This window comes from Lissotriton vulgaris, chromosome 3_2 (genome assembly GCF_964263255.1).
Source record: "Lissotriton vulgaris chromosome 3_2, aLisVul1.2, whole genome shotgun sequence".
Taxonomy (NCBI): domain Eukaryota; kingdom Metazoa; phylum Chordata; class Amphibia; order Caudata; family Salamandridae; genus Lissotriton; species Lissotriton vulgaris.
Window position 1 is genome coordinate 62,810,646 of NC_141690.1, and position 18,619 is coordinate 62,829,264.

General features: G+C 48.1%; 1 protein-coding gene across 1 annotated transcript in view; it reads right to left on the reverse strand.

Moving 5' to 3' along the window:
- Positions 1-18,619, reverse strand: part of RBPJ (recombination signal binding protein for immunoglobulin kappa J region) — a 310,932-nt gene that overhangs the window by 150,519 nt on the left and 141,794 nt on the right. Inside the window, exons 3-4 of the mRNA XM_086964005.1 lie at positions 18,293-18,388; positions 16,672-16,837 (exon numbers count right to left, since the gene is read on the reverse strand). Of these exons, the coding sequence (XP_086820131.1) occupies positions 16,672-16,837; positions 18,293-18,388 (262 nt within the window). The remainder of the gene's footprint in view (positions 1-16,671; positions 16,838-18,292; positions 18,389-18,619) is intronic.

Consider the following 18,619-nt stretch of genomic DNA (forward strand, 5'->3'; position numbering starts at 1 on the left):
ATGTGATCATATGAAAGTGCTCCGACAGTATGTATTGATTTAGGGGTCTGAGGTCCAATATTGGTCTGAGAGAGCCGTCCTTCTTGGGAATAAGGAAATATAGGGAGTACACTCCCTTCCCTTGCTGTTGGAAAGGGACTTGCTCTATGGCCCCCTTTTCTAGCATGCAGTTCACCTCTTGTTGTAATAGGGTGATGTGTTCTCTGGACATTGGACAATGTCTTGGTGGTATGTTTGGTGGCGTAGAAGTCAGTTCTAGGCATTAGCCAGACTGGATAATTTCTCTCACCGACCTGTCTGTGGTAATTGTGTTCCAGACGGGTAGGAACTGTTGGAGTCTGCCTCCGACCGGTGTTATGTGGTCTGGAGGTAGTGTGATAGAGTCACTGTTTTGAGGCAGTGAAGGATCTAGTGTTATTGCCGCCACGTCCTCTTCCCTTGGTATTGTTACCTCTGTAGCCTTCTCTGGTGGTGTTTTTAGTAAAGGAACTTTGTGTGTTACCTTTATATGAGGCCGTTGTTTGTGAGGTATGTCCTCGTGTGATTGCCCTGTATGAGGAGCGACAAAAGGAGCCCCTTTTTTCTTGAAATTGCAATGCCCCCATAGATTTTGCTGTCTCTGTGTCCTTTTTCATTTTATCCAAAATGGTGTCGACAGCAGGGCCAAACAGAAAGTCCTGATTAACAGGCTGGTTAAGGACAGTGGACTGTACCTCATTTTTAAAACCAGAAATACGCAGCCATGCATGTCTGCGGAGTAGAACGCTAGTGTTGATTGACCTAGCTGCAGTGTCTGCTGCGTCAAGCGGGCAATTTGAAGGAGGCGTTTGTTATGAATTTTCCCTCCAGTATGAGATCTTGGGCTTGTGCTTTCAAAGGCTCAGGTAGGTGTTGCATTAGGGTCTCTAGCTGGTCGTAATGCGCCCTATCGTACCGAGCCAGTAGAGCTTGTGTATTAGCTATCCTCCATGAGTTGGAGGCTTGTGCCGCTACTCTTTTCCCTGATGCCTCTAGTATCTTTGACTCTTTGTCTGGGGGAGGTGCTTCCCCGGTTGTTTGGGAGTTGGCCCTTTTACGTGCGTTGGCCACCACTACCAGTGAATCAAGTGGTAACTGCCCTTTGATGTAAGTAGGGTCTATAGGGGCTGCCCTATACTTTTTCTCTATTCTGGGGTTTATTACCCGTGCCCTGGCTGTGTCCTTAAATATGTCAGGTGCATGTTTCAGAACTCCCTTTAACATGGGAAGTGTTTTGAACTTTTTTCTGATGTAGGGAAGGTGTCAAATAAGAAGTCTTCTTCAACGGGGTCGTTATGCATATCCACGTTGTGGAACTGTGCAGCCCTGTCTATGAGCCGATTAAAAACGACTGTGTCGTCAGTAGGAGACGGTTTAGTAGGATAAGAGGACATGTCAGGGATGGGATGGGTGTTGTAAGGGTCAGTTGGCTCTTCCCATGGTTCCTGTGGTTCAGTGTCATGTGGGAAATCATATTGAGGCTGTGGCTCATCCCCTGTGTTACCCTCGTCGTCCCCATGTTACGAGGGAGAGTAAGGAATATAAGGATTGAAAGGAGTAGTAGGTATAATAGGTTGAAAAGGAATGAAGGGTCTAGAAGGAGAAGTTCCAAAGTCCTTTTTCTTTAGTGGAATGGGGGACTCAGGTTCAAAGTCCAAAGGCCTCTTTTTCCTATGCAGGATGGTAACTTTACCAGTCTGTGGGTCAATAAAAATGTTTGCTTGGTCGTCAGAGGGATCTGGGTGGAAGAGTTCTTCCTCAACAGTTCTGGGTTGAGTCTTAGGCTTTGGTTTGTAGACGACTTTAGGTTTAAGAACCGGCTTTTTCGGCTCTGGGCCTTTTTTCGGGTCAACTGTGTCTTTCGGGTCGAAGCGTTTTTTTGTGCTCCGTAGGCTTCTTCGGAGAAGTGTTGTCTCCTGAGTTGATGTTTTTGTTGGGATCGACTGGAGTCTTTTGTTTTTTCGGCTGAGCGTCCTTTCTGGAGTCGATTGTCTTTTTTGGATCGACTGGTGTCTTCGGATCCGGTGTTTTCGGTCCGAGAGGACGTTCTGGCTTGGACGAGTGCTTTGGTACGGCTCCTTTTGTCGGGTCGACGTTTTTCGGTGCCGAAGGCTTGTTTAGGTCGGCAACCTTCTTTGGTTCGGCGCCCTTGGGTTGTGTGGCCTTGTTCGGGTCGACAACCGGTTTTGGGGCGACAATTTTGGGCTGTGCGGCCTTCTTGGTGTCGACAGTCTTTTTCGGCTCAACGCTCTTTGGCTGTACGGCCGCTTTCGGATCGACGCCCTTCGGGTCAGCAACCTTCTTTGGCTCTGGAACCTTCTTCGGGACGATGTTACTGGGCCCTGGGGTTTCTGAAGGTTTCGGTGCCGAGCCGGATGGCGGGGCAATCAAAACTTTTTTATGATCTTGTCTAAGGCCTTTTGGTGATGCCTTGACCGGAGCCATTGTTATTGGGGTAGATGGTGTCGGGGGCAGGGTACTCACGATTTGCCCCGGTGGGATCTCGTCATCGGAGTCCGAGTAGTCCTCTACGGTGACGATCTGTAGGTCCGAGTCCGGCGCCTCTTGTAGTTCTTGGTCGTCATCGAAGATGTTGTCCCGGTCTGGTGCCTGTCGCTGCATTTCTTGCCTGGCTGCACGTCGGTTCCGAATAGTTTTCTTGGATCGAAACTGTGCACAGGCTGGACAGCTTTCCTCTTTATGGTCTGGGGAAAGGCACTTGTTGCCTACTGAGTGCTTATCAGTATGTGGGAACTTGGCGTGGCATTGCGGGCACCTTTTAAACTGGCTTCTTTCCATCGACGGTCGGCTCACGTGGCATCGAAAAGGCCCAACGGCCCGCGTCGACGACCGCTTGGAGATGGAAGGCTGGATCGAGTAGAGAGGTACCGATCGAGAACAATACCGTCGAATCGAAGGCCTTTTGACCTTTAAAAAAGTTTTGTTTTCGCTTCCGAAGTTGGAGTATAGGAGTTTGCATCCGAACCCAATGGCGGAAAAAAACAATCGGAGGATGGATAGGATGCCCATGCACACTGTAGTCCAAGGGAGGAGTCACCTATCTCGTGATACTTCGAAAACTCTTCCAAGACAACAAGTGCAATCATCCGGACCCAACACTAGGCGGCGATCTATGCACAAGATATGAATTCAGCAGCCCACATGCCTCGAACACAATCTTCACGCAGATCCCGAGGAAGACGCTCAGCTGACACTACCCTCTGATATGACTAACTGCTCGCCCACACTACCACAAAAGAGAACATTTGGGGTCTCATTTGTGCCTCTGTAATTCCTTTGGAGTTTGTCTGGACTCTTTACACAGTTTACCTCATTTTGGTCCACAATATGAGCCAGCTTCCTAACGGCCGGACATATATCCAGGCCCTGCAGCCAACCCCCAGAATGCAGCCAACCCCATGCCCCAGGCCCCGTCCGCACACCACTGCTTGTGCACCCCAGTCTCATGTACTCCTTTATGCCATTCCTACGAGACAGAGACTCTGACCTGCATTCTTCACTCTGGCATACCTGACCACACATCCACACCAATAATTATGCACCATTTTGAATGTTATTTAATTAGGTATCTATGTACATATTGTTGCTATTAAGGTGCCTCTGTATTAAGGTGGTGACGGTTTTCGCCCATCCAAGCTGCCAGTTGGTAGTCCCTTTTCTCTTTGGACTACATGGAACACAAATGCCAAGCCTGTTACACACACCGGTTTACTCTATTCCGGCAACGCTCTTGGGAGGACCAGCTATACTTCGAAGGTAAACAACCACGCTCTGTATTTCATCGTTTCGAGGTTCTGCCCAATTAAATGCATACCATTTAACACCCTGCCTTTCCATTTATTACAGGCTTATCAAGGCTTGTAGTTGCTCTTTTTTAGTTACGTTAGCACTTTACATGAACGCTTCGCCACTTAACCACAAGTACATGTCATGAGACAGTGTGCTTCCATTCCAAACTGGGGCTATCAGAACTGTGTTATGGCAGTGACTTTGTTACTTTTTCGACATCCCCCACACTAACATCAGACTTTTACATGAATATTTGGTACTGGCCATGGTGAGATTTGATCTCTGCAAGGGCCTTCGCCTCACCATGTGGTCTGTATTCCAGTGCTTTAAGGATTTCTCCATGTCCTTCCCTGCTTTCACTACAGCCTCACAATCCTATGAGCACTGGCCACGACATCATTCTTGCAATGTTCATAAACACAGTAAGGTATCTAAAAATGAAATCAAGAAGCAATTATCCAAAACATTCTCATCACCTTCTCCTTGATGGTGCCTGGTAACTCCTGAAAAAGGAGAGCTTGCCTCTGCACAAAGCAATGCCACTCTCTGGGATACAAACATGAAACTTGTCTAGCAGCAATAAAAGGATGCTTTTCCAGATAAGTGATTTACAAGCTTTTGAACATGGACTGATTGACAGGATGCACCATCTCCTTAAAACATCAGGAAGGATAAGTCTGCACCATACCTGACCCATAATGTGTAGATATGGGGCCAGATGTATGCCCCATTTTTGCATGTGCAGACGGGCTTGCGAAACCTACAGGGCCATGTACAAACCCTATTTAGCAATTTATTTGCGACTCGCTATTAGGAAGGGGCGTTCCCTTTTTAATAGCGACCCCAAATGCCATGTATGACTGTTTTGTGACCGCAATTGTGGTCGTAAAACAGTTGCAGTTTACCACCCTTCACAGAAGGTTGGAAAACCACTCGCAAACGGGGAGGGGTCCCTAGGGGACCCCTTTCCCTTTGTGACTGACTTTAAAAATATTTTTAAGGGCAGGCAATGGTCCCAGAGACCATTACTTGCTCTTAGAAAATGAAACGGAAACATTTGATTTTTCTTTTTTAAATGCATCCCGTTTTTCCTTAAGGAAAACGGACGGCATTAAAAAAAACTGCTTTATTCAAAAGCAGTCTCATACATGGAGGTCTGCTGAGCCCAGGGAGCCCATGGGAGGGCCAGCTATTCCCAATGGGGTCGCAAATTGCGAGTGCCTCATGAATATGCATGAGGCATGCAATTTGCAACCCCAATGGGAAATTGCTAACAGTGTCTCAGACACTGTTGTACATTCATTATTGTGAGTCACAATTCTCGCAATTTGCGACTTGCAAACATGAATGGTCGTACATCTGGCCCATGGTTCCTAAACCTCCTTTCATCAGCCTCAGTGGAAACAGGAGCGGGTCATTTGAAACTCGCTATCATGAGATCTGCACCTGCTGGCTGAAGGAAGATCTCATGAATCTGACACTCTTAGGACCACAGTTCGAGAGATATGACAGACTGAATGTGTTCAAGCCTAATTCTAAAATGGTCAGTTCCCAGGTGTCACCCATGGCACTGTGTGGAGATCTAGTCCATAGTGCCCCCATCTATAGCCCATGTCCACATTTCAAACACTTTATAAGAACTAGAGACCAGGAAACTCGCAACATAAGGTAACACTGGAAACAAGAGCTAGCACTAAAGACCTATAAAACTATTTGTGTCAGAACTCTGCTTAGAGAATCTACTTTTCTTGTTGTAACATGAAGAGGCCATTGAGTTATTTTTAATGTTAAGCTAAATGTTTCTAATCCATTCAACTCCAAGCCTTGAGAATTTGCCCCCACTGCCTTTGTGAACTAGTACCTAAAGGGAATAGCTTGTCGACATCATTGATAATCACCAGCATACAAACAGAATCCTGCTGAATAACAAAGGACTCCTTTGACAGACAGCACAAAGAGATCTGTCATTCTGCGTGTAAGGATAAATGTTTTGCTTCAGCTATCACTCAGGAAAAAAACATTAATGACTGAGCAATCACTCCATGTACATCTGCTGAATGTGCATAATTACGGTAATAAAGTAGGATCTGTTGCTTATGATTACCCCCACTTTTTAGGGCTTATGCCCTGCGTTGCAGGCCTCAGCACTGTCGCGCAGAAGAGAGCCCTTTTGTAGGGGGTTTAGAAACGCCTAGAATCGCACACGCTTGTGCACTTTTCCTTTTGGCATCGGCGATTGGCCTTTGAGTGAGTGTTTTTCCCAAAAACGGCACACAATAGGCCAAAGGCAGACGCATTGCTGCGTCCATGGCATTTTGGTGTCTATTCCGCGCACCAAAGGCCATGTGGTTTCAATTATTGTGCCCAGACACAGGCGCGATAATTGAAAACACATGTTATCTGTTGCGCGTGCATCACTCGCGGGCATTTTTTCCAGTGCCGCTTGTTTTGTTTCAGGTCGTTTCAGGGCAAAACATTTCACACTACAAAGAGGTCTGAACAGGAAGTTGAGGACGTAAGCAGAAGATAAAAACAATGCCACTTACTAAAACTACAACAACCAGCAAACAACAGGTTAAACATGTCTAGGTACCAAACAGGATCAACAAGCCACAGTAAACAAACAAACAAAATGTAAGAGGGTGCACCAAAGAGAGGAATGTGGGGGTGTATAAGCATACAACCGGGGACCATGCTGCTTCTTACCAGCGTATGATATTAATATGTTTGGCCTAATCTGGAGCTGCTCAAGAGACATTGTAATAAAATGGTAACAAATTGCGTTTTCCAGCTTCGGAAACTTATACATATTCGTCCAAAACGTAGCAAAAAAAAAAGCACAGCGTTGATAGGCACTACAATAAATTTGAGGCTGTACTCATGCAATTCGCTCTATGTAACTGTTGCCACAAATCTCATAGAACGACTAAGAATGCTGTATGTAGCAATTCGAGGATCTTTGCAGTTGGGTACAGAAATCGCGTGTCATCACCTTGAAGAGCACTGCACCGGTTTCCGGTGGCAGAACATATTTAAGGATATGTGCATTACTTTCAAGAGCTGACATCAAACGGCACCCGGGTATTTCCTTTCTTATGTTAATTAGCATGCTCAGCCCTGAGACTTGAGCCGCAAATATAACTCTTGCTTTTTATTGTCATTAAATTCCATCTGAAAGGGAGGTCGTCCTTTTGCAATGTAGTACTTTATAATCTAAAAGAAACACTACCCTTGGACGCCTGGGTCTCAACCCCATTCATAAACTTCAGACAAAAACTGAAGACTTGTTTAATTAGATAGGCAGTTTTTAAACCAGAGCCAGACGACCGCGGGAATGGCAGGCACTTTAAAAAAGCTTCCAGTACACTAGGACACAGAGATAACAAAAGTCGATACTCTAAGCTACTGGGGAGAAGAGAGGATGGTCGAGTAGTGGTGAGAAGGGTTAGGTACAAAAAAAGGGTAGGATGCCAGAGTGTGCAACGGCGAGAAAGCGGTAGCACTATTTGAAGTGAATGTATTGAGAAGGAGGCAGAGTGTATTGTAGCAAGGCTTAGTTTAACGACTGTGGGAGAACGGCTAAAACTGTGGTCTCTTCTTATGCATAACAGCACTTGTCAAGAAGTGGTAATAAATGTGTGCAGTCAACTGCGGTACTCTTCTTATGGATAACAGAAACTGTCAATAAGTGATAATAAATGTGTGCAGTGTTGAAAGCCAGCAACTATCTATCCCCTGTTCCATTTCCTCTCCCAGCTCACCAGGGTCGCTCTCCAGCTCCAGCGAACATTTATTCATCTTCCTGTTGTGAGCTCCGCGCCATCTTTAAGCCGCGCGCCACCCTCCCCACCGCAGATTTTCTCTCTCCCAGGTTGTAGTTCTTATACATGCAACAGTGTTTCAGTAAACTTAAGAGAGCACTGGACAACGGTCTTGAGTCATCAAATGGGGACACAAACAGAGCGATGTGCACAGGCGTATGAAAGAGGAGACGTGGCTGCCATTTTGAAAGATTCAAGTTTCCTAATTTGCCTCTTTTATGGCAAAACAAAAAAAACAGATCGTTATTTCTTACATTGTTGTTTGCCTATGTCATACATAATTATTTTATAAATTAAATTATATACCTACTGGTATGTTTTATTAAATGTATCTCTGTAATTCATAATGTTTAATTCGATTAGTAATTATCATGAAAAGTAGCAAAACATGACTATTAATTAAACTGTTTTCACACACTTCGTTAAAGTTAACCTGAAAGGCCCTTTTACGATGATGAGCAAGCATGGTAAGAATGATGTAGTAATTTTGAATCATAGTTTATATTTGTCCTCTTTTCATTTCTACGGGTGGTTCGACACCGTTTCACTCTCCTGTGTTCTATTGCTTGGCGCCGCTTCCAGATTTTTGCTTGATGCAATGCTGTTTTTGACTAATCAGACTTGGATCCTGCTAATCAGGACCCCATTCTATCTGCGTTCTCCCTAAATTAGTAAGTTCAGTACTTGGGTACATACCAAATTGGACACTGGTGTACCCTTGTCAGTCCCTAGTATATGGTACCCATGTACCCAGGGCATGGGTACCACAGAGGTCCCCATGGGCTGAAGTATGTATTATGCCACTCATGGAAGACCATTCAAGTTGGAACTACAGGCCTGCCATTGCAGCCTGAGTAAGCTGGTGCACACACCACTTACTAAAGATATAGGTTTACTATATTTAAGGGTCACTGCACTTAAAACCTGTAAGTCACCCCTATAGCAGGTCTTTGCAGTCCTGAGGGCAGGGTGCTTGGTTCTAAGTGGGAGGGTGCCCCTGCATGAGCAGGACACCCCTGCAGCCTACAGAGTCCATTTTCACTGGTTGTCAGTGAAGCAGTCATATACTATATAGAGGGGCACCGCATTATCGCCAAACATACCCCCAAACCGTAAACAATGTGGAAGTTATGATTCCAAGCACTGAAAGAGTCCTCCCTTAGGTTCTTGGTGTTCCCGGTACCAGTCTTCTTGACCTGGTCAGCACAAAAAGCTTGCTGCCGACCAGAGACAGATTTCTGCCCTCCTACTGCTGAGCCAAGCTCGAGCAGAGGAAGGTGGATGATAGGCATCCTGTCACAGGGAGGTGTGACCACCTCCCAGACAGGATTTAGTGTATTAGTGCTGGGTGGGTGTGCTTGCCAGCACCAGAAAATATGCATGAGGGGCACATTTGGTGGCATAGTCCAGTCCAAACCAGTCCTAGGAGAAGTTGGCTCCAGCTCTGGCGCAACTGGACAAAGGATATGGGAGTAACCTCCCCCCGTCCAGACTCTCCCCTGGGACAGTCTCCTGAATCTTCCCAACCCTTTATTTATTTATTGGATTTGTACAGCGCAACAGCTACCCGTAGGTTTCCCGGCGCTTGGGATCGCTAAAAACTGAGGGGCAAAGAGCAAAGAAAGTAGTGAAAAGTTATTGATTGAACAACCATGTTTTTACTTCCTTCCGGAATTTGAGAAAATATTGCTCAGTGCGCAGATGATAGGGAAGCGAATTCCAGATCAAAGGCGCCAGACAAGAAAAGGAATGTCCGCCCATTCTCACTCGTCTAACCCTGGGAACTTCAAAAAGATGCTGATTGGATGAACGGAGCGTGTGAGACGGGTGGTATTGATGGACCAAAGCCTTTAAATACTGAGGTGCATTGTCCAACTTAATCTTGTGCATATAGCACAAAGCTTTGAACTTCGCACGATTATCAATCTGAAGCCAGTGAAGATCACATATCGAGGCTGAGATCGGGGTTCTGTATGGGACTTTGCAAAGTAAACGGGCAGCAGAATTTTGTACAACCTGTAGCCTATGTAATACTGCCTTACTTGCTCACAGAAATAATACATTACAGTCCAGCCTAGATGATATAAGGGCATGAACTACAGTTTTCTGGGTAGGCAGAGGAAGCATCCATAGCATTTTTCGTAGCCACTTAAGAATCACAAAACAAGTGGAAGCTACTTTAACAACTTGTTGCTTCATCGTCAGCTGATCGTCAACAATGACGCCCAGATTACGGGCCGATTGTTTGGAATAGGAGGTGGTCCCATCTTAGCGGGCCAATGTTGAGGGCCCCAGAGGGATTTGTTATTGCCGAAAAGAAGTAATTCGGTTTTACCCCTCTTTAACTTAAGTTTGCTAGCATACATCCAATCGGCAATGCTAGTCAGTCCAACACAGAGTCCCGAAATGTCATGCTTGGTTTTGGCCGAAAGTGAAAAAATAATCTGGGTGTCATCGGCGTAAGAATACACCGAGAGCCCAGCTTGCTCCACAATTCTAGCCAATGGACTTACATAAATATTGAAAAGTAAAGGGCTGAGTAAGGAGCCCTGAGGGACTCCATACCGAGAGGCATATATTTTGGCGCTAGAGGTGGCCGAGAAAACCTGAAAAGTTCTCTGCCGTAGAAAGCTAGCTAGCCACTCAAGTGCCAGTCCAGTAACGCCATAAGATTGGAGGGTGTTGAAAAGGATGGAGTGATAAACAGTGTCAAATGCGGCACTTAAATCAAGAAGAATAAGTGCTACAGTTTCACCTCTATCTACTAGTAAGTGGATGTTTTCCGACAACAAGCCCTTGCAACTTCCGTAACACCCAGCAGTGTGGATTCAGTGGAGAGCCCTGCCCTGAAACCCGATTGTGAGGAGTGAAGGACATCATGAGACTCCACGAAACTAGTCAGCTGGGTGTTGATATGCTTCTCCAAAATTTTTGAAAATAAAGGGAGAAGAGAAATCGGACAGAAATTGGATGGCGTCTCAGGGTTCAAATTAGCTTTCTTTAATAAAGGCACAATCATGGCATGTTTCCATGCTCCGTTTCCCTAGGGTACTTAGGGGCTTACCAGATTCAGATCAGACACCATTGCACTTCTACTGTCTGGGCACTCTGGACTTCATAGTGAAGGAGCCACTTCCCTGCATTTGCAGACACCGCAACCTAGTCGACCGGGCTGCGGATCCGGAGCTCCTCCGGACTCTGTGGGCTCTGACCTGGCCAGAGCCGGTCGCTTCTCCTGCCGCGTGGCCCACCCCAAGTGTCCCCGGGACCCGATTGCCGCAGCCGCTGCCAAGTTTGTATCTGCCCCCTGAATTGTGCCTGTAATTGTTCATTTACATCGTCAACTGTTGTACCCCTGTTCCCCTGTGCCCCTGTTCTCGCTCCCAGTGTTGCGCCAGTATTGTTTCTGCCCCCTGGCCCCTGACCTCAGTATTGTGCCTGTATTTGTTTTGTTATCGTTTGCATTGTTGTGCCCCTGATCGTTCTGTGCCTCCACCGCTGTTTTCTGCTGCTGCTCCCCCGCGGCCCCACCCCCGCTCCCTCCAGCATCACCGCTCCCCTCCCCACTCGCCACCCCCCTCCCGCCTCCCAGCTGCTCCTCCCTCCCACTGAACACAAAAGGTGGTGTCCGCGAGGCGGGGAGCTGTGACCTGACCTGACCTGGTCAGAGCCGGTCGCTCCTCCCGCCGCGTGGCCCACCCAGAGTGTGCCCGGGACCCGCTTGCCGCCGCCAAGTTTGTATCTGCCCCCTGAATTGTGCCTGTAATTGTTCATTTACATCGTCAACTGTTGTACCCCTGTTCCCCTGTGCCCCGCCAGTATTCTTTCTGCCCCCTGCCCCCAGTATTTTGCCTGTATTTGTTTTGGTATCGTTTGCATCGTTGTGCCCCTGATAGTTCTGTGCCTCCACCACCGTTTTCTGCCGCTGCTCCGCCGCAGCCCCACTCCCGCTCCCTCCAGCATCACCGCTCTCCTCCCCACTCGCCACCCCGCTCCCGCCTCCCAGCTGCTCCTCCCTCGCTCCGCCCCCCCACTCTCCATTTATGGCAGAGTCCGCACGTACGCGCAGCGGGCGCACCAATAGCGGGCCGAAGGCGCGCCAAAGGCAAGCCCGTCTACGCCCGTCCGCGCCTGGACCGCGCCCAGCACCAGACCCCCTGGCCGCCGCAGATGCCATCCCACGCGCCGGACGCACGACGCCGCCACCCTCAGCGCACTCAACACCGCCCGACTCCCCGGCTGCCACCGCCGCCCCAGGACGCACCCACGGACCCATCACCTGCCGATCCTGCAAGTTCTCCTGCATCCGGACCTGCACTGCTCCCACCAAGCCGAGCACCAACAACAACCATCTGAAGTGCATCCTGCTCAACACCCGCTCCGTCCACAGACACGCCGTGGAACTATGGAACCTGCTCGACACCACATCCCCGGATGTCGCCTTCCTCACGGAAACATGGATGAACGCCTCCTCAGCGCCCGACATCGCCATAGCTATCCCCGACAGATACAAGATCACCCGAAGGGACCGCGTCAACCAGACAGGAGGAGGCATCGCCATCATCCACAAGAACACCATCCGCATCACGACCAGCACCGACGACAACCTCACAGCCGCCGAACACCTTCACTTCCAGATACACACCGACCCCAAGACCACACACAGAGGCACCCTCATCTACCGACCCCCAGGACCCCGCACACAATTCAGCGAAGACATCGCAGACTTCATCAGCCCACACGCCCTCCCCTCCGCTGACTACATTCTCCTAGGGGACCTCAACTTTCAACTGGAGAACAACAACGACAACACCACCACCACCACCCTGCTGGACAACCTAGCCAACCTCGGACTCAAGCAACTGGTGAACACACCGACCCACTACGCCGGACACACGCTAGACCCAATCTTCTCCTACAACAAGTACATCTCCTTCAGCCACTCCACCGGAATACACTGGACAGACCACAGCTGCGTCCACTTCAGCTTCAGAAAGACCACGAGTCACCACCACCCGCAACAGGTTCCCCGCAGGAGCTGGAACAAGATCACCACCGACCAGCTCACCACTTCACTGAACCTGAACCCGCCCGCCAGATCAACGGACCACAACCAAGCAGCCAACAACCTCACACAGTGGATCACCAACTGCGCTGACGACCTCGCACCCCTGAAAAACCATCCCAACAGGCCCGGAAGCAAGAAAGCCTCCTGGTTCAAAGACGACCTCAAGAACTCCAAGAAGAACTGCCGTACCCTCGAGAAAACCTGGCGAAAAAATCCGACCACAGACAACATGACCGCCCTCAAGCACGCCACCCGCAAACACCACCAGCTGATCCACACCACCAAGAAGTCATCATTCAAGGATCGACTAGACAACAACGCACTTAACAGCAAGGAACTCTTTAGCATCGTCAAAGAGCTCTCCAACCCCAGCTCCGGGATCAACGACATCACTCCCTCACAAGACCTCTGCGACTCACTCGCCTCGTTCTTCCACAGCAAGATCGCCGACATACACAACAGCTTCGGCGAACAGACCACGCACCCAACCACAGAACCAACGCCCCCCACCACCACCCTCCGCGCCTGGACCCCTGTCAACACCGAAGACACAATCCACACGATGAACACATCCACTCCGGATCACCAACCGACCCTTGCCCCCACCACGTCTTCAACAAGGCCGACTCAGTCATCGCACCCAAACTACGGGACATCATCAACTGCTCCTTCAACACCGCCACCTTCCCGGAAAGCTGGAAGCATGCCGAACTCAGCGCCCTCTTGAAGAAACCTTCAGCAGACCCCAACAACCTCAAGAACTACCGCCCCATCTCGCTCCTCCCGTTCCCCGCCAAAGTCATCGAGAAGACCGTCAACAGTCAGCTTGCCGCCTTCCTCGAGACAAACGGATCCCTCGACCACTCACAGTCCGGCTTCCGAGCCGACCACAGCACAGAGACCGCCCTCATTGCAGCCACCGACAACATCCGAACCCTGCTCGACAACGGGAAAACAGCGGCCCTCTTCCTCCTGGACCTCTTCGCAGCGTTCGATACTGTCTGCCACTGCACCCTAGTACAACGCCTCAGCAACGTCGGTATCCAAGAGAAGGCACTGAAGTGGATCATCTCGTTCCTCGCCGGAAGAACCCAGAGAGTCCGCCTCCCCCCGTTCAGATCCGAGGCCACCGAAGTCATCTGCGGCGTACCACAAGGATCATCACTCAGCCCCACCCTCTTCAACATCTACATGAGCCCCCTCGCAGCCATCGCACACCAACACAACCTCAACATCATCTCCTACGCCGACGACACCCAGCTGATCCTCTCCCTCACCAACGACCCTGCCACCGCCAGAACCAACCTACACGAAGGGATGAAAGAAGTAGCAGAGTGGATGAAGAACAGCCACCTGAAACTGAACTCAGACAAGACGGAAGTCCTCATCCTTGGATTATCACCCTCTGCCTGGGACGACTGCTGGTGGCCCCCGGCCCTAGGCAGCGCACCCAAACCAACAGACCATGCACGCAACCTGGGCTTCATCCTGGACTCCTCCCTCTCGATGACCAGACAAATCAACGCCGTCTCATCATCGTGTTTCAACATCCTACGCATGCTCCGAAAGATTTTCTGATGGATCCCCACCAAAACCAGGAAGACGGTCACCCAAGCACTCGTCACCAGCCGACTGGACTACGGAGACACCCTCTACACCGGAACCAGAACCAAACTGCAGAAAAGACTTTAACGCATTCAGAACGCCTTCGCACGACTCATCCTGGACATCCCCACGACACAGCCACATCTCCGGATACCTAAGAGACCTGCAATGGCTCCCCGTCAGCAAGAGAATCACGTTCCATCTCCTCACCCACGCACACAAGGCCCTCCATGACCTGGGCCCCAGGTACCTCAACAACCGCCTGACCCGCCAACTGCGATCGACCAACCACGCCCTCGCCGCGGTTCCACGCATTAGAAGAGCCACCATGGGAGGAAGATCCTTCTCCTACCTGGCAGCCAAGGCTTGGAACTCCCTCTCCATCCACCTCCGTCGTACCCAAGACCACCTCTCCTTCAGGAAGCAACTCAAGACCTGGCTGTTCGAGCAGTAGCGGAACCCCCTCCCCCAAGCGCCTTGAGACCATCTGGGTGAGTAGCGCGCTATACAAATTTCTTGATTGATTGATTGATTGCAGCAAAGGTGGTGGTTTTCCACAGTTCCCGAGGAATGCTCTACCCTCTCATAAGTTTGAGGCCAGTAGTCCTCGTGGGGTTTGCAATAACCGAACCCCTGGGTACTGTCTCCACTTTGCAGTTGCAAGGGCTTGTTGTCGCCTTTGCAAGAAGATCTTCAGGCTCCAATCTTCAGCCACACCGTATCGTGTGCATCGTGGAATGCATCTTTTGGTGAGCTGCTTGTGGTCCCCTTGCGACTCAAGTACCTCCGGCTGTGGGCCCACTTGATGGTCACACTGGTTTCTTTTTGGCTCCCTTGATTGCTCGGGCCCGCCCTGACTCCCCTGCTTGTGGTGAGTCCCCTGGACCTTGCTGGTCCCACTTGCAACTTTGCAACTTCTCGACCTCCTGAGCGGGTTGCATTTGCCAAGATTTGCTGGTGCTCCCGTGGGACACAGACCCCTCAGCACCCTTTGTGGGACAGCTCGTATCCAGGTCCTGGTCTTCCTCAGCATCATCTGGTCCTCACAGTTTCAGACCCATGGTCATCAACATCTTCCCTGAAGCACCCGACATCTGACGGCATTCGTCTTCCAAGTCTCCTGGTCACCTCTGAGTGACAGACTCTGTCCCCTCTGCTTTCAGGTACTCCTCTTCAAGAATTCACGTTTGGATTCCTCCGGACACTTTCTCCTCTTCCAGCAGTGGCACTGCCCTGAAGTCCTCCATTGGGTTAGGCGGCGGTTTCTGACGCCCCTTCACACCTATGCAACCAGCTTCCGTGGGGTAGATACTTGGGTACCACAGTATCCACGGGTGGGGTCGCTCTCCAACTTCCTGTCTTTGCCTTGGTTTCTTAAGGGTCCACTGGGAAGGGTCCCGAATATTTAAAAATCCTACTGCGACTTGCATATAGGCTTGTACGGAGCACGCAGTTGTGTTCACACACTGCACACGCTCTCTGTGGGGTACATATCTACTTACCTTGAGTGGTTCTGTGGGTCCCCAGCAATTCTACATCCTCTTGACATTGTCCTGACTCGTGGTTCTTATACCACTTTCTTAGTATATGGTTTGGTCCCCTCCCACCTCCTCCTCCCCCGGGCCCACTGTGTATTTTGTGCTTTTTTCTGAGTTACTTTGCTAAAGTATTGTGTGCATTGTGTTTATCTCTGTGTTGGAGATATTGGAACATACTAGAGAGTATTCTATAATTAATACATATTTTTATAAATACTTTATTTTAATCTATACTATAAGATTGCATTCTGGTAAAACAAGCTGCTATACACTCCTTCGAGACTAAGTCTGCACTTAAATCACTGGACTGGTGCAGGGTGCCCACTTACATTAAAGGACAGCATATACCAGGCCAGCCTCTCACAATTACCGTACATAAAGACTATTTATTAACCACTGGAATTCATTTCATTAAATGATAAAACATGATTTCCATATACTGCTTCATGTTTCAATTTTGCAGTTGTCAGCACTGTAAATAACAGTTACTATCAACCCACTTAATGGACATCAAAGTACTGATTACAAAACTATAAAAGGCCAATGCGGCCTATTTGAGATTAAAACGTGAAACCTGCAGTTTACAATCGGTGATGATTATTTATTGCACTGTGTCATTGTGATAGCTACAGGTCTGAATGGTAGGCATGGTAAATGTCATATTAGCAAAGCAAATACCAGGGCACAAGCTGCTACACATTTTAATCTTCAGCAGCATATTTAATTTTTAAGCTTCAAAATAGGCCATTCCACTTACATAAGTTGGTACTACATTGGCACAAATTTTTTTGACCTTGCTTACATTTCATACCTTGCCTTCCAAATTGAGCTGCTGCATTTCTTGGTCACTGTTTCCAATTCCAATAAAGGCGCATGGTTGCGATTCTTGTTCTGAACAACCATCGCGCTCCATTTGTTCTTTCTTTTTCTTCCATCCACTGCCCATGAGGTACACACACGGAGGAGGACAGAAAAACCTGACGATCAACAAATTAAAATTAAGGAGACAACAATAAAGTTAAAGATGTAACGGTGGAAAACGTCAGGTGTATTAGGCACTGCATACAGTTGTCCCAGTTTGTCATAATTCAATTGGTTTACTTTAGATTGGTTAAAGTTGCCTTTATACGTGAAGCAGCAGTTAAAGTCAACTCAAGGGGCGAATGCAAAATCACTAAAAAGCACATCAAAAGTGTGAAATCTGTTCAGCAAAAGACATGTCTTATGCCCTCATTTCACCTATATTTATTTGTCACCTTGTGTCACGAACAACAAAAATATTGCTGACTAACTCTACTAAGGCACATATTAAAACTTTGGGGTATAGTGACTTAGGGGCATTAGAGGATGAATGTATTATAAAAGGCTTCGGATGATCACACATGTTTGAAGCAGTGTGGGCCAGAGAGTACCTTTTGTCACATACCTTGGTAAGTCTTATCTGTAAGGTGTAATATATAAGTTGCAGGGTGTAATGGCTACAATGGCAAGCCTGTCACTAAAATGAAAACTGCCACTTTGAATCATCAATCCAGAGAATTTGAGTGGTTCCAAGAACTAAGTTATGGCATCCAACACACCTATAGTTACATAAACAAAGTGAATCCAACAGGGGAGAGGGACAAGAGTGATCAAAAATGATTGAAGCACTCAGAGTTTTGAAAAATACCCCTCACACACCAAAAGGCCCCTTGGTGTCATGCTTCATCATCGGGGTCTTCGCACCCCTCTACCGGGATGCGGCGTGCTGCGACCTACGACTACGCGGGAGCACTTGCAGTGTTGACTATGCTAGTCGTAGGTCGCAGCACGCCGCATCCCGGTAGAGGGGTGCGAAGACCCCGATGATGAAGCATGACACCAAGGGGCCTTTTGGTGTGTGAGGGGTATTTTTCAAAACTCTGAGTGCTTCAATCATTTTTGATCACTCTTGTCCCTCTCCCCTGTTGGATTCACTTTGTTTATGTAACTATTCCTGTGGAGCATGAACCCAACGACCAGCTCTACCTCCCTCATTTGATTTTTATATATCCAACACACCTAGTCAGTTGACCAGGTACTGAAAGTGCATTTCAGGCCAATGCTTCATTTTTCTTTTACCACCTGTCTAGTTCCTCACACATCTCTGATGAAATAACAGGTACATAAGGAGTGAAATATTGCTCCAAGCATTTTGTTACTTAATCATGTACAGCCCAAGAAGTAACTATGATATTAACTAAATGTTAAAGGACACTGTAAGGCAGAAAATTTAACATACGGTATGCGAGATGTCAGCTCTTGGATGACCTGTAATGTTTCCAAAGTTTACTTTTCTGTGTCAACATGGAGACACAGCTCTTATTAATGTTCTTAATGCATGCAAAGACTATCCAAACACAATCAGTTATGGAGTACTTTTCAGCCATTTGATTATTTTTTTTAACGCTTACCTTTTTTCATTGCCGTAGGACTTTTGTGCAACCTTTGCATGGAGAATTAGAACTGTTTGATCACCCCGCTCTTTCAGATAATTACGCATGGCTTCCCTAAAACAAAATCAGAAAGAAAAAACTATTTTATGACATTATTATCCTACCATAGATTATTCTAGACTGCATGTGTTAAGCTAACAGCTTCAGAAATCTAGAACTTGGGGATCAATGAGTAAGGCCAAAATACATTCTATAACTAATAATGCATAGCAAATAACTATTAGGTTGCATTTCAATTCCCTTTCTGTGTTCCTCTTTTTTTTAAAAATAATTATTTAGCAAAGT